This window comes from Protopterus annectens, chromosome 17.part0, assembly GCF_019279795.1.
Source record: "Protopterus annectens isolate FY-2018-M chromosome 17.part0, PAN1.0, whole genome shotgun sequence".
Taxonomy (NCBI): Eukaryota; Metazoa; Chordata; order Ceratodontiformes; family Protopteridae; genus Protopterus; species Protopterus annectens.
Window position 1 is genome coordinate 126,678,385 of NC_056751.1, and position 15,955 is coordinate 126,694,339.

Consider the following 15,955-nt stretch of genomic DNA (forward strand, 5'->3'; position numbering starts at 1 on the left):
CATCATGAAATGTTGCAGGCATTGAATAATGCCCGAGATCATAGAACATGCTCTCACAAGAAAAAAATCCCAATCCCCATGAGCCACACACACTCTAGGGACCTAACCTCATCACCACAATAAACAGAACATGCTGGGGATAGATTCATGTCCCAGAGACTTCCCATACTCTGGAACAAACTAACAAAGCTCCTCATTAGCACTCTTCAAAAAAATCTTTGATGATTGGATGGGATAGGAAATTCACCCGGGATCACTTCTGTGGCTCTGCTCGACATTTTCAAGCCAGGTTGTTTTGCCTAGGCTTATATAGGCCCTAGGGCCAATAGCCTAGTACCTACCTATGAACCTATGAACCTATCCTCCATACATGTTTAAAATACCTCTGCTGCATTAGCATCAGTTAAAGCAGTGGGTTAATACTTAATACTGCGGCAAGGCGGCAGAGTGTAACTCTTCCTCCTTACAATTCACTTCTTTTTAACACATATTTTTTCATCACATCCCTGATGTCTAGTGATTTTACTGGGGACTAATATCCCCTGTTGGAGTGAAAGGGTACAGGGTTTGAAATCCCTTTTACTGCCTTTATGGCACACTACTTATAACAGTATCCCTGGTGTCTAGTGGTTCGACTCATCTTTTTTTTTTTTTTTTTTTTTTAACATTTTTATTTAAGTGCCCACTGTCCCATGTCTGAGGAGTTATCCCTGGTGTCTAGTGTTTCCCCCAACTCAGATGTGAAGAGTTATCCCTGGTGGCTAGTGTTTTCTCCTGACCCATGTCTGAAGAGTTATCCCTGGTGGCTAGTAGTCCCCCAACAAATGTTGTAATGTTGCTGGCTTTGCTCATTAGCCTAGGGGGTGTGTGGAAGTATGGCAACCACACAAACACACACACACACACACACACACACACACACACACACACACACACACACACACACACACACACACACACATATTCATTCCATACATACACACCCCTTGCTTAACCTCCTACTCCTAACTCCCATGCAGATACTCAGACATCATATAAACTCACTCACAAGCCCCCTAAATCCACCTAACCACTACACTCCCCAGCACTTACCTGTAGATGAACACAGCCTTTTTGCCATAATCATTACATAGCTGAGCAATTCAGAGAATCTCTCAGCTGCACAAATGCCTTCCTGCAGGCAGTTCTGTGGGAAGTACATGGCTAATTTGCATTTGCCTCACCCCTGGAATGCCTTATTAGCATATTGTATGGCTGCAGATGCAGCCCACCATAGTGTTGTCTGTTTTTGTGTTGCAGCATCCTGCTAGGGCTGTCTCTGAATCAGAAATTGTTGCACTGCAAGGTTGAGAGGCATGCCTGTTGTTCCCTGTCTCTTTCCATTGTACAATATTGTTTATTCTACGACAAAGCTGTATAGTGCACTTACTTACATATCAGTTATTGGACAAATTTAACTCTTTCATATTATTTCTTGGTATGTATTTTTGTCTGGAACTTGATTATTGGTGAACTTAGTTCAGCAAGAAGAAGTCAGTGAACTGTCTGCCATGAAATTATTTTCATATGAGGTAGTTAGATCAATATAGGCTACTTTTGCTTATAGGTTCATAGGTAAGTACTAGGCTAGTTGCCCATGAAGGCCATTTTAAGCCTAGCCAACTTCCCTTTTTGTGCTCAAAAGTACCTATCCCATTTGGTATAGATTGGTCTTACCCATTCCATGGTCAATACCTATATATATTATCCTAATGAGAATAACTGGGATCATACCTTAGATAATTGGAGGAGACTCATGCATGTGATAAAGCATTTAAGAGCTGTCTCTGTCCATTAGTAGTAGAGGGGGTAGTCCTGGGGTACATTTTCTGTTCCCCATACATATATATTAGTTGCATTGAATATGGACAAGGATGAACTTTGTTTTATGTGGATGGAGAGTCTGTTCCACAGAACTGGTATCTTCTGTGAGATATACCTGTCCCTACAAACCATTCTGATGATGTTGTAGAAAATGTTTAGATCCTTAGACTGGCTATTTCTGATGCCATCTGTCTTGCTGATATACAGTAAATCCATCAGTAATGGGTCGGAAGATTTTATATAACTTCCTGTGTTTTCCTTTGCTTTCAGGTCAGCATTTTCTGGAGATATACAACATTGTTTACTAAATGCATGTTTTGACATGTGATTAATACGGATTCCTATTACATGAATGAAAGATCACTACTTCGAACTTGTAATAGGAAGCCACACTTCTGCGAAAGTTCACTTTAAGGAAAGTGAACTTTCGCGAAAGTGCACTTCACCAAAGTACCGCAGCACAGTGGAGGACATAAAAAACAAGCTATGTCCTCCACTATGGTGTGATAGTCACAGACCTTAGGGTTAGGGTAAGGGGATAGTTAGTAAACCTTAACCCATACCCTAACCCTAAGGTTCGTGACTATCGCACCATAGTGGAGGACATTTCTATGTCCTTCACTGCAAGTCATCACAGGTCCTGGTAAGGGGATAGCCCTATGGGCTATCCCCTTACTATGACCCGTGCCCTAACCCTAAGGTCCATGAGTATTGCACGGAAGTTCAGTACAACACCCGTTTGCTGTACTTAACTTCGCGTAAGTGCACTTTTAATTAAGTGCACTTTCGCTGCAGTGAGCATTCCATGCACTATTTCGAATTAGTGAAAATTCGATCTAGTGTATGGAATCCGATTAATACATCAGCTGGAATATTAAATGTTTAAAAAATAGTCATACTTCTAGAAGATGAAATGCACATGCGTCACCTATGAGCCTCCGATGGTCAACTTGACAAGGTCTCATCTCAATCAAGTCAACTTGTGGGGAGCTCATCCCCACATTTTCTTTTAAGCAAGTGTTGTTAGCACCTTCTGAACTAATATATGTTAGCTTTGTGGTTGTACAAATGTGAAGAAAAGGTTAGCTGCATCACCTTCACTGCTTGTACACACTAAGAAACTACACTGGCAATAATTCCCTCTGTAAAATTAGCAATAAGGGGGTTTAACATCAGGAAGCTGAACTTAGTCATAAGAACCTTATCAATTTGCTCTTGATGAATTGTAATGAAGCCATTGCAGATTATTTGACAATATAACTTCAAATGTTGAGATGACAGAGTCTGAACTGAATGCAGTATAGGTTAAGTGGCTAAACCCTGATATTCTGGCTATTCTGTTTATTTGCTAGTATATATTTTGTAGATCATTACCTAAATGGTCCACAGTCAAATGAAGGAGGAAGTGACATAATAGTGTAAGCAACTGGCAGCAGGCTCATGAAGAGGATCAGGAGGAGAAGACCCATGTAAAAGTTATTCGATCGTGAGGCCTTGAACACACGCTCGTGCGGTACATTGCTGCTCATGACTGCCCAACACTGGAAGTACATGGATGTTAGCAGACGAAGAATGTTTAATCCCACCAGACCAGGAGCATAAAACGCACCCATCCTACAGTCAAAAAAGATAAATGTTAGCTGAAATAGCTGGCTAGAACTGTCTCAGTACACAGTAGAAAAGTGTTGTGTGTATATTAAACTCCACACAAGAATGCACAGAATGCAATATGCAGCAGTCATGATCATTTGCCACAAAATGTTGAATAATCTGGTAAATTTTATTGCACTACTGCTGTCATAGCAGGATAGTATTAGGTATTAATAATAACATTTGCAGGAAATATACTGCCATTTCCATATGTGTTCCTGGTTAGATTTTACAACATTTCTCTGATATCCACAAGAGGGGATTTATTATGAATAATTGCATCTTGCTTATTCACTCTTTATAAAACTAAAACATTTAACAATGTAAGTAACTGGGATCTGAAATAATTATTAGTAAAAAAAAATGCCAAACATTCAACAATTTTTACAGAAGACAAGTTCTCCTAGACCTCACTGATGTGCAAGCTCTAGTACTATAGACTGATTTATATACACTAACTCTGGGGTTCCACAAACTCAGAAATAAATGCAAAGACTGGGACACAAATGTAAAACTCACCTTTTCCCTCTTTGGATCCTCCAACCCAAACACATACTACAACATTTGTGGAAACGAAGCTCAAACATACTAACATGTCATCAACAAAAACATGCAATCATTATGCCACATTGTTTCATGCAGTTTTTAGATGTCACACAATTAGATGGAGCGCTCCTATCTGAGGACTTGGTTTATGCAACTTGGAGGTTTGCTTTGTGTGTATGTGTTTTGTTTTACAGTGCACTTTTGATTTCCCTCCATTAAGACTCATTGCTAGTGAAATGCATTATTGTCAAATATTCTTGAAAGCAGCATTCAAAGCCAATAGAAAAATATTTTACTTAAAAAAATGTAATTTAATTTACTAATGTGCCAACTGGCTAAGTATCTCTTTGACCTTTGTCAACCATGACCACAATGGAAAGGGTAAATACAAAATATATATAAGTAATTCAGAGTAAACATTTTTTCCACCACTTTCTTTCATTTGGACAGCCATCCCATTGCCCTACATCATTGCTGGCACTCCATTTTACCCACAGTCTGATGCCTACAGATTTTGCTGGGGACAAATAAGGATCCAAAGGACATCCTGGTGGGTCACGCTATCTAACATCCATCTGGGAGGGGTTACAGTTTATGGCCTATCCCTTGTTATCCCCCTCCCTTCTGCAAACCAAGGTCAAGAGGCAGGCATGCAATGAAGATGTGCATAGTGTCACTCCATGGCAGTGCAGTCATGTTTTCCTTATTCCCCTCTTATAGACATGCTTATGAGCATGATGTTTCCAGCCTCCACCAGAGATCAGTGCAGGAGATACCCATAGTTCCACCCACCCACTTCCAGTATGGTAATGTCCATCCCTTCTTCCTACTCCATCAGTCCCAGGCCACAAACTGAACCTGAGTCACCTGGGCCATAGTCAGAACTTTATCTCGCTAAGCCACCGGAGTGGACAATTTAGGCTAAATGATTAATCCATGGTACTTTATCCGTTCGATGCACTACCAGATACAAAAACAAAGTGTAGGAGTGTACAGTGTTTCAATTATTTGAAAAAACACGAAAACACTTTATTGTTGTCAAACAGGCAGCAGGCAGAAACACAGTTTCCCTCTGTAGAATGAACTGTTTTAAATGCTGTTAGACAACAGAAAGTGAAGCAATCTGGAGTCAGTAAAAAACATTTAATGTGCAAGTAAAGACTTTCGCAATATTGTTTCATCAGGCAAAAACATCTCATACAACCAGTGACCAACATTTATACTCTTCAGCAAATACCAAATGATAAAACAATTAATTAATTAAAACAACTTAGACAATTTAAAAGACTTACTTTATTTTATTATATTATTAACTCCTGGAATAACTAGAAAAGGAACCTATACATGTAATAATTGTGTTTTGAACTGATAAGTTCATACCGCACATATCAGTTGCTGAAGCTTCATTAGAGAGTCTACTCCTAAATAATTTTCATTTAAGGAATAGTTAATGATAAATTCCTTGATGCTGTAGGTGAGAGAACGTGGAGGGCATAGCTCTCAAGATCGAGACTGTTAGATGTAGAAAAGTGGCTCTCCAAGTGGGGAACAAATGGGCAAAATGTGGAACAGTGGCTCACAACTGGATCAGGAAGCTCACAACATCATTAACATGCTGCTTTACATTTACATCATGTGTTGTTAATGGAGCTCTTTGAGTCATTATTAATTTATTGTAAACTTTTCCTTAAAAATCTTAACACAGAATGTATGACAAATCATTGCAGTGAGGAAAAAAAAACTTCTAATGAAATTAAATGAGAAGCAGTTCCTTAAAATGAAGTACAGTTGAGAGGTATAATGGGACTAAATGTGTGCTCTTTCACTTATCAACAAAAATAGTAGCAGAATAAGTGGGGTGAAAGTAATTGGTTGAAGATTCATGATAATGAAAAAAAGTATTTTTGTAAGGGGTTCCCCCTGCACTCTCCAGGCGTACCTTTCCCCCTTGAACCCTCCTTTCTTATCTGCATGGTGATCAAGTCCATGCTCAAACAACCCTGGAGAAAAGTGAAACGACAGAATTTTCTTAATTAAAACGCTGCTACACTCACTGGTTTTCCTGCTGAAGAAATGAAGTTCCATTGTTACTTAAGGCTGAACTTTGATCATCAGCTCACATTCTATTAGAAATTAAGATTTCCAGAAACTCTGAAAACTTTGGAATGGATTTTCCCCATTCATTTTGGACAAATTCCTTTCTCCTGTATCTGGTCAGTACAATGGCAATACTTTCATTATTATCTCACAGTTTAATAGTGGCCCAGCCCTAGCTCTGCTGCTGACTCCCTGTCTCAGAAACAGACACATAGCATTGTCATCCTGTCCCTGCTTCATCAGCTCTGTTACTGTAGTCCTGCTGCACTTGAAGTAACTGTCCTTTGCAAATATATTTGTTGCATTACTTTGACCATGGCATATTCTGCACTGACCATCTGTAACCCTTTTATCTCCTGACACTTATTACATGGATAAAACATTTCTATTTTTGAATACCAGATTGATTCAGAACCAACTCTTCAGCAGTCCACTCATAAAATCCCTTCACTGCCTTTTGCTTCACTCAGCTGTGCAACTATTCCTTAACTTTATCTTACATAATCTCTAACTTCAGCAGAGAGTACTGCTGTATTCAGACCATGTAAGCATCCTACCCTCACTTAATTATCATATTTCTTTCATATTTTCATATTTACATTCTCTGTTCCTTTAAATTCTTCCATTGTAAGAGTGTCTGCTTAAAATTTTCTTTCAGCACAGTATTCTATAGTATGGAGATGTATCAGAGCTACATCTGAAAACAGAATAACCATACATCAGTACAGAAATCAGTGCTGGTATCACACTTCTGATCGAATGACATCTCCTGATTGTGGTGGGGCAGCTACCCTCTTTGCCCCACCCTATCTATGCTTCTACTTCCCTGCTTATAAAGACAGGTACCATTTCATATGCTGATTAAAAAAAGATTTGGTAAATGAACCTGAGACTCAGTTCAGATTTCCCGTACTGATATTAGAGTTGCTCATGTGATGAGACATGAGAAAAAGGAAGGTTTATTCTGAAGTATAACTAACTCTCTCTTGTTTTATATATATATATATATATATATATAGACAGATAGATAGATAGATATGCTAGATATGATAGCTCCATTTTAGGACCTCTTCTTTTTTCTTTATTCATCAATGACCTTCATGTAGCAATCCCTGAAGCCACCTGTATTCAATATGCAGATGATTCCACACTTATATGTTCTGCCAACTCCATTTCTGAACTACACTCACTAACTCAAAAAGTATTCAACTCAGTAGAAGTTTGGTTCTTGAAATGCTGCCTCCTTTTGAACGCCAAAAAAAACAAGCTCCTACTCTTTACTCCTACCAATAGGGCCTCTCCTATAGACTTCTCTATCAAATCAAACAATGGCACCCTTATCTTCCCCAATCTTACCACCAAACTATTAGGAGTCACAATCGATAACAACCTTAACTTCGATAGCCATATAAATAACACCATACAAACAGTGAACAGAAAAATGGGCTCCTTATATAGAATCAAACCCTTCTTAACTCCTATAGCTAGAACCACCATTGCCCACTCTCACTTAATCTCAACTCTTCTTTACGTCTCACCTATTTACGCTAATCTAAAAAAAAATAATCTTCTCAAACTAGCAAGCTCCTACAACAATATTGCCAGATTTGCCACTGGCAATGCATTTCAAACTCACCATTGCCTGAATCTAAAGCAGCTAGACTGGCTTGAACTTCCTAACATGCTAATTATTTCCCTACTCACCACTGCCCATAAAATCTTTTACCAATCAAATAATACTCCAATACTTGCTAACCTCATTACCCCTTATAATAATCTTAATTCCCTACGCTCTTCTAGTAAATTACTTGCTAGCATAAGTAAGTCCAATAACTTAGCAGGCAACAGCCTTTTCTCCAATACTCCTGGGAAAAACTGGAACCTTCTACCTATAGATCTAACTCTACTACCTTCACTGTCACTCTTTAAGCAAAAACTCAAAAGTCACCTAAAATCACACTGGTTATGTCCCTGCAGTAACCCTGACTAATCTCCAACCTTTCCTATTTCTATCTTCACACTGCCTCTGGATACACAATCGTACTCTGCACACCCCTCAGTATGCTAAAAACTGGTAATAGTTAGATTTATATAACTTCCAGTATTTATGTAAACTATCAATGAACTTTAATGTATCTCTCTTATCATACAATTAGATGACTGTTATAATACTTTATACTCATCCTTCTTAGTATTGTACTTTTTTAAACTCCTTCTTTGTATTCTAAATTCCTCCTACTTTATTAGTTATACATTTGTATATTATATTTTGTGCTATGTTGGAGCTTTTCTCCCCGGGCCTCTACTGAAAATGGAAATATATCCAGTTAGACTAGCCCGGTCAACAAATGTAAAATAAAATAAAATAAATAAAAAAATAAAATATGCAAATATATCCAATTAACACTCATTTGAAATTCCTACTAAAATCTATCAAACCATATACATCTGTCACTGGTTTAATGTTTTTTTTTCTTTTAGACTCAAATTTGAGCTCTAACTTCTTTGAGAAAATGAGAGAGAAACATGCCCATGGTTGAGAACAGTTGCATAGATGTAGATACATGAAATGTAGACTACTGGACTACTGAGAGGCCAATAATAGTCATCAAAGGCATTATTCAGGCACATGCTTGGTTTTAAATTAAAAGAAATGCCAATATCAAATAGTATCCCTGTAGTGGGGTGAGGGTCTGAACTGTTAGACTGTCCTGTCTAAAACAGCAACATCACTGATATTTAGCTTTGCAACTGACTGCTAGCGAATGCTGACACAGACTGTTAGGGCAGCCGAGCAACCATCTAGATTAACAGCTGTGTGGTCAACTGAAACAGATTGACAATCTCTGGGTAGGGGAATATTCCCTTTCCCCAGAGGTTGTGAGATCTCTGAGTTAGTATATATATAATAATTATATATATATATATATATATATATATATATATATATATATATATATATATATAATAAAAGCATTATTTAAGTTGTTGAAAGGCATTTAAACAATGGATATATGAGCACCAATACAGCATTAGTAGAAACAACCTAAATAATGCTTTAGCTAGACATGTAGAACAAAATCATGACCATACATTTAAATATATGATCATTGAGCAGGTGAACAAAAATATAAGAGGGGGACCTTGGGCTTTGGAACTAGAACTGAGAGAATTATTATGGCAATTGAAATTGGATGCATTCTCTTTACCAGGTCTGAATGATAATTGTTCCCTGGCATGTTTTCTTAGGCTAAAATGCCTGGTCAGATAAAGAAATAAAAATATGGGCTATGCAAGTTTAGGTACATATACATAGAAAAAGAATGATCTGCCACTTTAAATGCTTCCATTTGATTCCCAATAGGATAATTAAGAACTTGGGTTGATTGTATAAACATGTGATTGGAACTGCCTAACATTGTCTGAAGAAGTTCAATTGTATAGTGTTTAAATGAAAGCGCTTACATGCAGTTATCTGTAATTAATTTGTGTCTGAATTTTAAAGTTGGAGCCGTCTTGACCATTTATTTGGATTCTATCAGTTTGTGCTTGTTTGTTACTTTGGATTAGTTTGTTTTGTTTCAAATGGAGCAGGAGGCGTTATCCAACTCACCAAGACTTTTCTCTACTGGGCTTTCCGGAACGGATTCGAAACCAAATGTAGTTGCGTTGATTCAGTACTTATCTCAAAGAGTGGAAGCTCTTGCAGTCCAAATTGAAGTTTGTTCTGGCAACAATACTGGTAATGTGAATACCACTGGCTATAGTGGATTAGTTTAAGTAGCAGTAAATGAGAACAACGCTATTTCCAACTTGTCAGCTGTTACAAACCAACAAAAAAAAATAGCGGTATTTCTAACAAGTTTAGGTACATATATATATATATATATATATATATATATATATATATATATATATATATATATATATATATGATCATTGATCAAGTGATTAAACATATAAGAGGGGGACCTTGGGCTTTGGAATTAGAACTGAGAGAATTACTGTGGCAACTGAAATTGGATGCATTCTCTTTCCCAGGTCTGAATGATAATTTTTCCTTGGCATGTTTTCTTAGGCTGAAATCCCTGGTCAGATAAAGAAATAAAAATATGGGCTATGCAAGTTTAGGTACATATACATATATATATATATATATATATATATATATATATATATATATAAAAGAATGATCTGCCACTTTAATGCTTCCATTTGATTCCCAGTAGGATAATTAAGAACTTGGGTTGATTGTATAAATATGTGATTGGAACTGCCTAACATTGTCTGAAGAAGTTCAGTTGTATAGTGTTTGAACAAAAGTTTACGTGCAGTTATCTGTAATAAATTTGTGTCTGAATTTTAAAGTTGGGGCCATTCTGAACATTTATTTGGGTTCTAGTAATTTAAAATACACACATATAATCAAGAACAGTAGGTTAATGATGGAGCACTTCTCATCTGTTTCCTAGTAAACTAAGGTCGTTATTTCTGAACCTATGGCTTATGTTAGGAATGCTTGTCAATCAAAAATGGTACAAGCGGGAACCCAATGGATTAGAAGACAATCAAAGACACAGGTGACAAGAAACATGCTAGATTAGGTGTAGACAAGTGCTTAGCAGCAACAGTCTTCAGGTCCAGTCCAGGAATTATGTTATAGTCCTGCCTCTGGACAGCTTGTTAGAATGTGAATACAAATGTAAGGTCATGGCCACACTGGCTAAGATTCTGTGGATCTCCAGTCCTACTTAGTGGTCATATGGTCCACCCCACTACTTGTTAAAAAAAACTACAAAATAGGAAACTTTAGATTAAGGTCAACTAAGAAATAATGGTATAGGGCAGATCAAAAATATCTCAATCAGTGTAACATAAAAAAAATCCCTGTGATTCATAAGGTGGACCTTGACGCTATCATTAGGATAACAAATATCATAGTGACAATGGCTAAACTGTGCAGTCAAAATATACCTCAATGATAAGAACATCTAAATGAAATTAGCTATACAAACTGAAGGTCTCCATTGTGAATGAAATGAGTATCGTTAGACATAAAAGGACAAAAAAGGTTAAATACCAGTTAGTTAGATTAGCTTAGGAGAGGGGAAGAGTCCAGAAAACAGATTATTGTTCAATTCACATACCATCTAAAGATAAAGGACAGCAGGGTTGCAATGAAAATGTTCAGCTCCAGGAAGATGGAGAAATTCTATAAAGAGATGTAGCAAATTCCATAAATGTTGAACATATCTTACCCATCCATGACAATGGAGAAGACTGAAAAATCTTCAAACCAAAGAATTTTCTCCATATATGAAAACTGTTATAATGGATAAAAGTTTAACTTTGTATTATACAGATCCTTTAGCAAGAGAAATTTCAGATTAGTGAATATATTTCTAGGAAAGATCCTGGTATGTGATGTTAAGAAGAGACACTGAAATAGTGTTAAACATAAAATGTGTGATACTAGAAAAAAAAGAATGACATTATCCACTTCAGAAAGTAACAGAACCATTAAAAACCACAGAGGTGAAGCAGTAACAGAAGAAATACAATCTATGAAAATGTACATGGCAAGAAGCAAAACAAAATACAATGGTAGCTGGTTAAATAAAAAAGTGAGAGTAAAATATGAAAAGCAGTATGTTATTTTTAATGACTAAATGTAACTAGAATACTTTAGCAATGGCAGAATTACAGTGTACAGAAAACCAAAGCTGTCTAACACTTAAATAATTGGGCATTGCAGGAAATATATCTTTTGGAGGTGTAGCAATACTGTCACATGGTGTATCTGAGTATTTAAACCGCATGATAGATGGGTAAATTCCATATGCCCTATTACATTCGCATCTTAGTATGATTATGCAATTTCCCAGGTGTACTTTAAATTTAAAATGCACCTATAGTTCAAGTAATAAGGCTTTGATAATATAGGTTTCCTACCTCAAGCACTGTGTAACTAGAAATCATTTTCCCTTGACATTGTATAATATCAGTTTATAACAATGGTAAAAAGGAGTGAATGAAACTCTTTATGCTAAAGTGGAGAACAGAACAATCAAGATGTAAAATACAAATGGGTATCATTTTATTTTTCTTATTTGTTTTTTGTTTCTACTTTTCTTATTCATTTATTGTACAAGTAGCCCCACTGACCACAGTTGCATCATTTCAGAGATGGCATAAGAGCACTGTGGGGTTAAGGAACTAGTCAAGAGTCCAACAGCTTACAAGTGGAAATTAAAGGAATTTGATCCAGGAGCCACAAAAAAGAAGTTATGTCTTACCATAACGTTCCATCTGTACTGTTGATCTTCATTCATTCATTACTGATAGGTTATTGGGTCTGTCCATGGAACTGAGCTGGCCTCATACCAAGCTTGCGTCAGCCAAAAACTCTCGAAGCAAGATCTTACTCAGAATGCTCTGCTCCCTGTTACCTCAGATCGAGTTTGCAAGTTGATAGACAAAGTAGAGGCTACCTCTGGTCATAACAGACCTACAATAATGGAAAAAGGAGCATATGAGATCAACCAGCAACCTCCAGACGGGGATGGAGGGTGGGGAGTAATGAATGAATGAAGATCAACAACACAGATGGAACATTATGGTAAGATATAGCTTCTTTATCTGATGTTGTTAATCTTCGTTCATTCCTTACTGATGGTAGTCTCCAGCTACCTGTATCCCTGGGCGGCCCTCATGGAAGGACATTCCTGAGCACCATGGGACCAAAAGAAGCTCTTCCTCTGGGGGCCAAATCCAATTTGTAATGGAGGATAAAGGTATGGGGTTTGATCCAAGTCACAGCTGAGTAAATGTCATTGAGGGAAGTCCTAGCATGGAAAGCTGCTGAAGTTGCCATAGACCTTGTAGAATGGGCTTTCACTTTGTGAGGCAAAGTGATGCTGTTCTTGTTGTAGATGAAGGTAATGCAATTTCTCAACCATGATGCCAATGTAACTTTAGAGACAAAATGACCTAGCCTTGGTCCAGAAAAGGCCAGAAATAGTTGGTCTGATTTACAGGTAGATTTTGTTCTGTCCAAATAAAACCGTACTTGCCTGTGAACATCTAGGGGTGCAGGCAATACTCTCCCATGATTAGGAAAAAATACTGGAAGGTCAATAGACTGGTTGATAGACCACTCTGACACCACTTTCAGTAAAAAGGAAGAATTAGTTCTCAGTGATAATCTATCCTTTTGGAAAATGAGGTAGGGATGTTTAATGCATAAGGCTTGAAGTTCTGACAGATGTCTGGCCGATGTGATTACAACCAGAAACAAAGTTTTCCAAGAGAGGTACTTTAAATCACATGAAGATGCAGGTTCAAAAGGGGGAGCTGTTAGGGCCTGTAGAACCAAGGCCAAATCCCAAGGTTGTACTGGTTTTCTAAAGGGAGGTTTTAGGTGGAAAATGCCCTTCAAGAAAGTCTTACACAGTCTGTATGACATGAGTGAAGAGTTCAGAAAGCCAATTTGGAAATTAGAAATGGCAGTTAAATTAACATGAACAGTAGAGGCTGACACACCAGACTGAAAAAGATCTGATAAGTAATCTAATACCACTGAAACTGGGGCTGACAAGGGGTCCAATTGTTTGTTCGCAGCCCATAATGTAAACCTTTAACATTTGCTTTGATAGATTAGCCTGGTGGATGATTTATGAGATGCAATGAGAATATTGCACACCGGGGAGGAGAGATTATTCTGCCTGGCAATCACTGGAAGTGGAGAAACCAAGCTGTCAGCTTCAGGTTTGTTAGATTTGGGTGAGTCAGACCCTGTGGATGGGAGATCAATGTTGGGGTTGGATTGAGAATCCATGGTCAGTCTAGCAGGTGAGGCCAGAGGAAGGGGAACCAAACTTGTCGAGGCCAATATGGAACAATGAGGATCACTTTGCTCTTCAACTGCCATGCTTTCTTCATAAATTGGGAAATGAGGGGTAGAGGAGGATAAGCATAAAGCAGACCTGAGGGCCCAAGTCTCCAATAGAGTGTCTCGGTGACTGTCCCTGAGGGGGATCAGGGCAAAACAGTTGCTGCACTTGTAGTTGATTGGGGAGGTGAATAGATCACAGCAAGGCTGGTGCCAGTGGTTGAAAATTTTTGCCGCTATTACAGGATTGAGGTACCACTCATGTGGTTGTAGAATGCACCTGCTCAATTTGTTCACTATCACGTTGGAGCTCCCAGAAATGTGCATTGCAATTAGAAAGCGGTTGGAAGCTATCACCCATTGCCATATTCTCAAGGCCTCTCAGCATAACGGATAAGATCTGGTGCCCCTTGATTGTTGATGTACCACACTACTGACATGTTGCCTGACTGGATTGCAATAGTCCCTGATGGAAGGATCGAGTGGAACATTTGCAGCGGTAATAGCACAGCCCTCAGTTCCAGGAAACTGATATGCAAATGGGCCTCTGTCTCCGACCAGGTGCCTTGGAATGAGTTTCCCTGAAATAGCCCCCCACCCCATCAGGGAGGTGTCCGTGGTCACCGTGGCTTTCGGCTGATGGGGGCTGAAGGGCCAAGACCATTGTTGGGGATTTTGAGACATTCACCAGAGCAAATCTTGCTTGCATCTCTGAGTTACACTTATGTGAAAAGACAAAGGATGTTGTAGAGGGTACCACTGAGTGAGAAGTAACCACAGAAGAAGTCTCATGTGGAATCTGGCCAGAGGAACAATGGTGATCGAGGCTGCCATCGATCCCTGAGCAGAGGATTTGTGGTGACAGATTAATGGCTGAACCTGTTGTCTTATTCTTTGAAGTCTGTGATCCGGAAGAGATAGTGTGCCATTCCTCATGTCCCACAGAACCCCGATGAATTCTAAGGATTGTGCTGGGGTTGTGTTGGACTTCTCCCAGTTTATAGTGATTCACAGGCACTGAACTGTGAGAAGAGTGTAGTCTAGGGCTTCTTCCAGTAGACGCTTGGTGGGGGCAGTAAGGTATGGGAACGCCTGGAATCCTTGAAGTCGCAGGTGAGCAATAACCATTGCCATGCACTTGGTGAACACTCTGAGGCTGTAGAGAGACCGAAGGGCAGTGCTCAAAATTGGTAGTGACTAGCTCCTATGCGGAAGCGGAGGTATCTTCTTGAGCACCTGTCCATTTTTATATGGTAATATGCATCTTGAAGATCTACAGAGCACATCCAATCATCTTCTTCCAATAAGCGGAAGGATAGACCTGACCATGACCATCCAGAATTTCTCTGTTTTTACAAATTTGTTTATTGTGCTGAGATCCAGAATCGGTCTTCAGTCCCCTGTCTTTTTTGGCACTAAAAAGATCCTTGAGTAAAAACTGGATCCTATCTGGTTGGGGGGGGGGGCGTTTGGATGACTCTTTTTTTGTAGTAGCTTTCGGATTTCATGTGATGCTGCTTCCTGGGTGAGGTGGGACAGAGATGGAAGAGAATGTGGCAGCCCCTGGATATTATCCATTGTACCCAAGAATCGATGGTTATGGTTCACCAGGCAGTGAAGTACAAGGAAAAACAACCCCAGATCACTTCCAGAGGTGAGCAGTTGGACAACGCTTCAGGAGCGCTGGTAGGGTTGTCCAGAGAAAGAATCTCTGGAACCCCAGTTTTGCAATCCTCTCCTACCCCAAAAAGGGCATCTACCATTACAGTTTCCCCTCTACCCCTAGGGGAGAACTTGGCACATGTGTCACAGAAAGAGCCCTGTAATTTTCAGTGCCATATCTTCCTGCTCCTCTGATTTCTGGAGTAGAATCATTGAGAGGTGGAGTGTTGGACACCAATGGCAGAC

The 15,955-nt window shown here is 38.8% G+C and overlaps 1 protein-coding gene across 1 annotated transcript in view; it reads right to left on the reverse strand.

Moving 5' to 3' along the window:
* TMC2 (transmembrane channel like 2) overlaps positions 1-15,955 on the reverse strand; it is a 499,206-nt gene that overhangs the window by 133,584 nt on the left and 349,667 nt on the right. Inside the window, exon 13 of the mRNA XM_044058938.1 lies at positions 3,238-3,477. Within this exon, the coding sequence (XP_043914873.1) occupies positions 3,238-3,477 (240 nt within the window). The remainder of the gene's footprint in view (positions 1-3,237; positions 3,478-15,955) is intronic.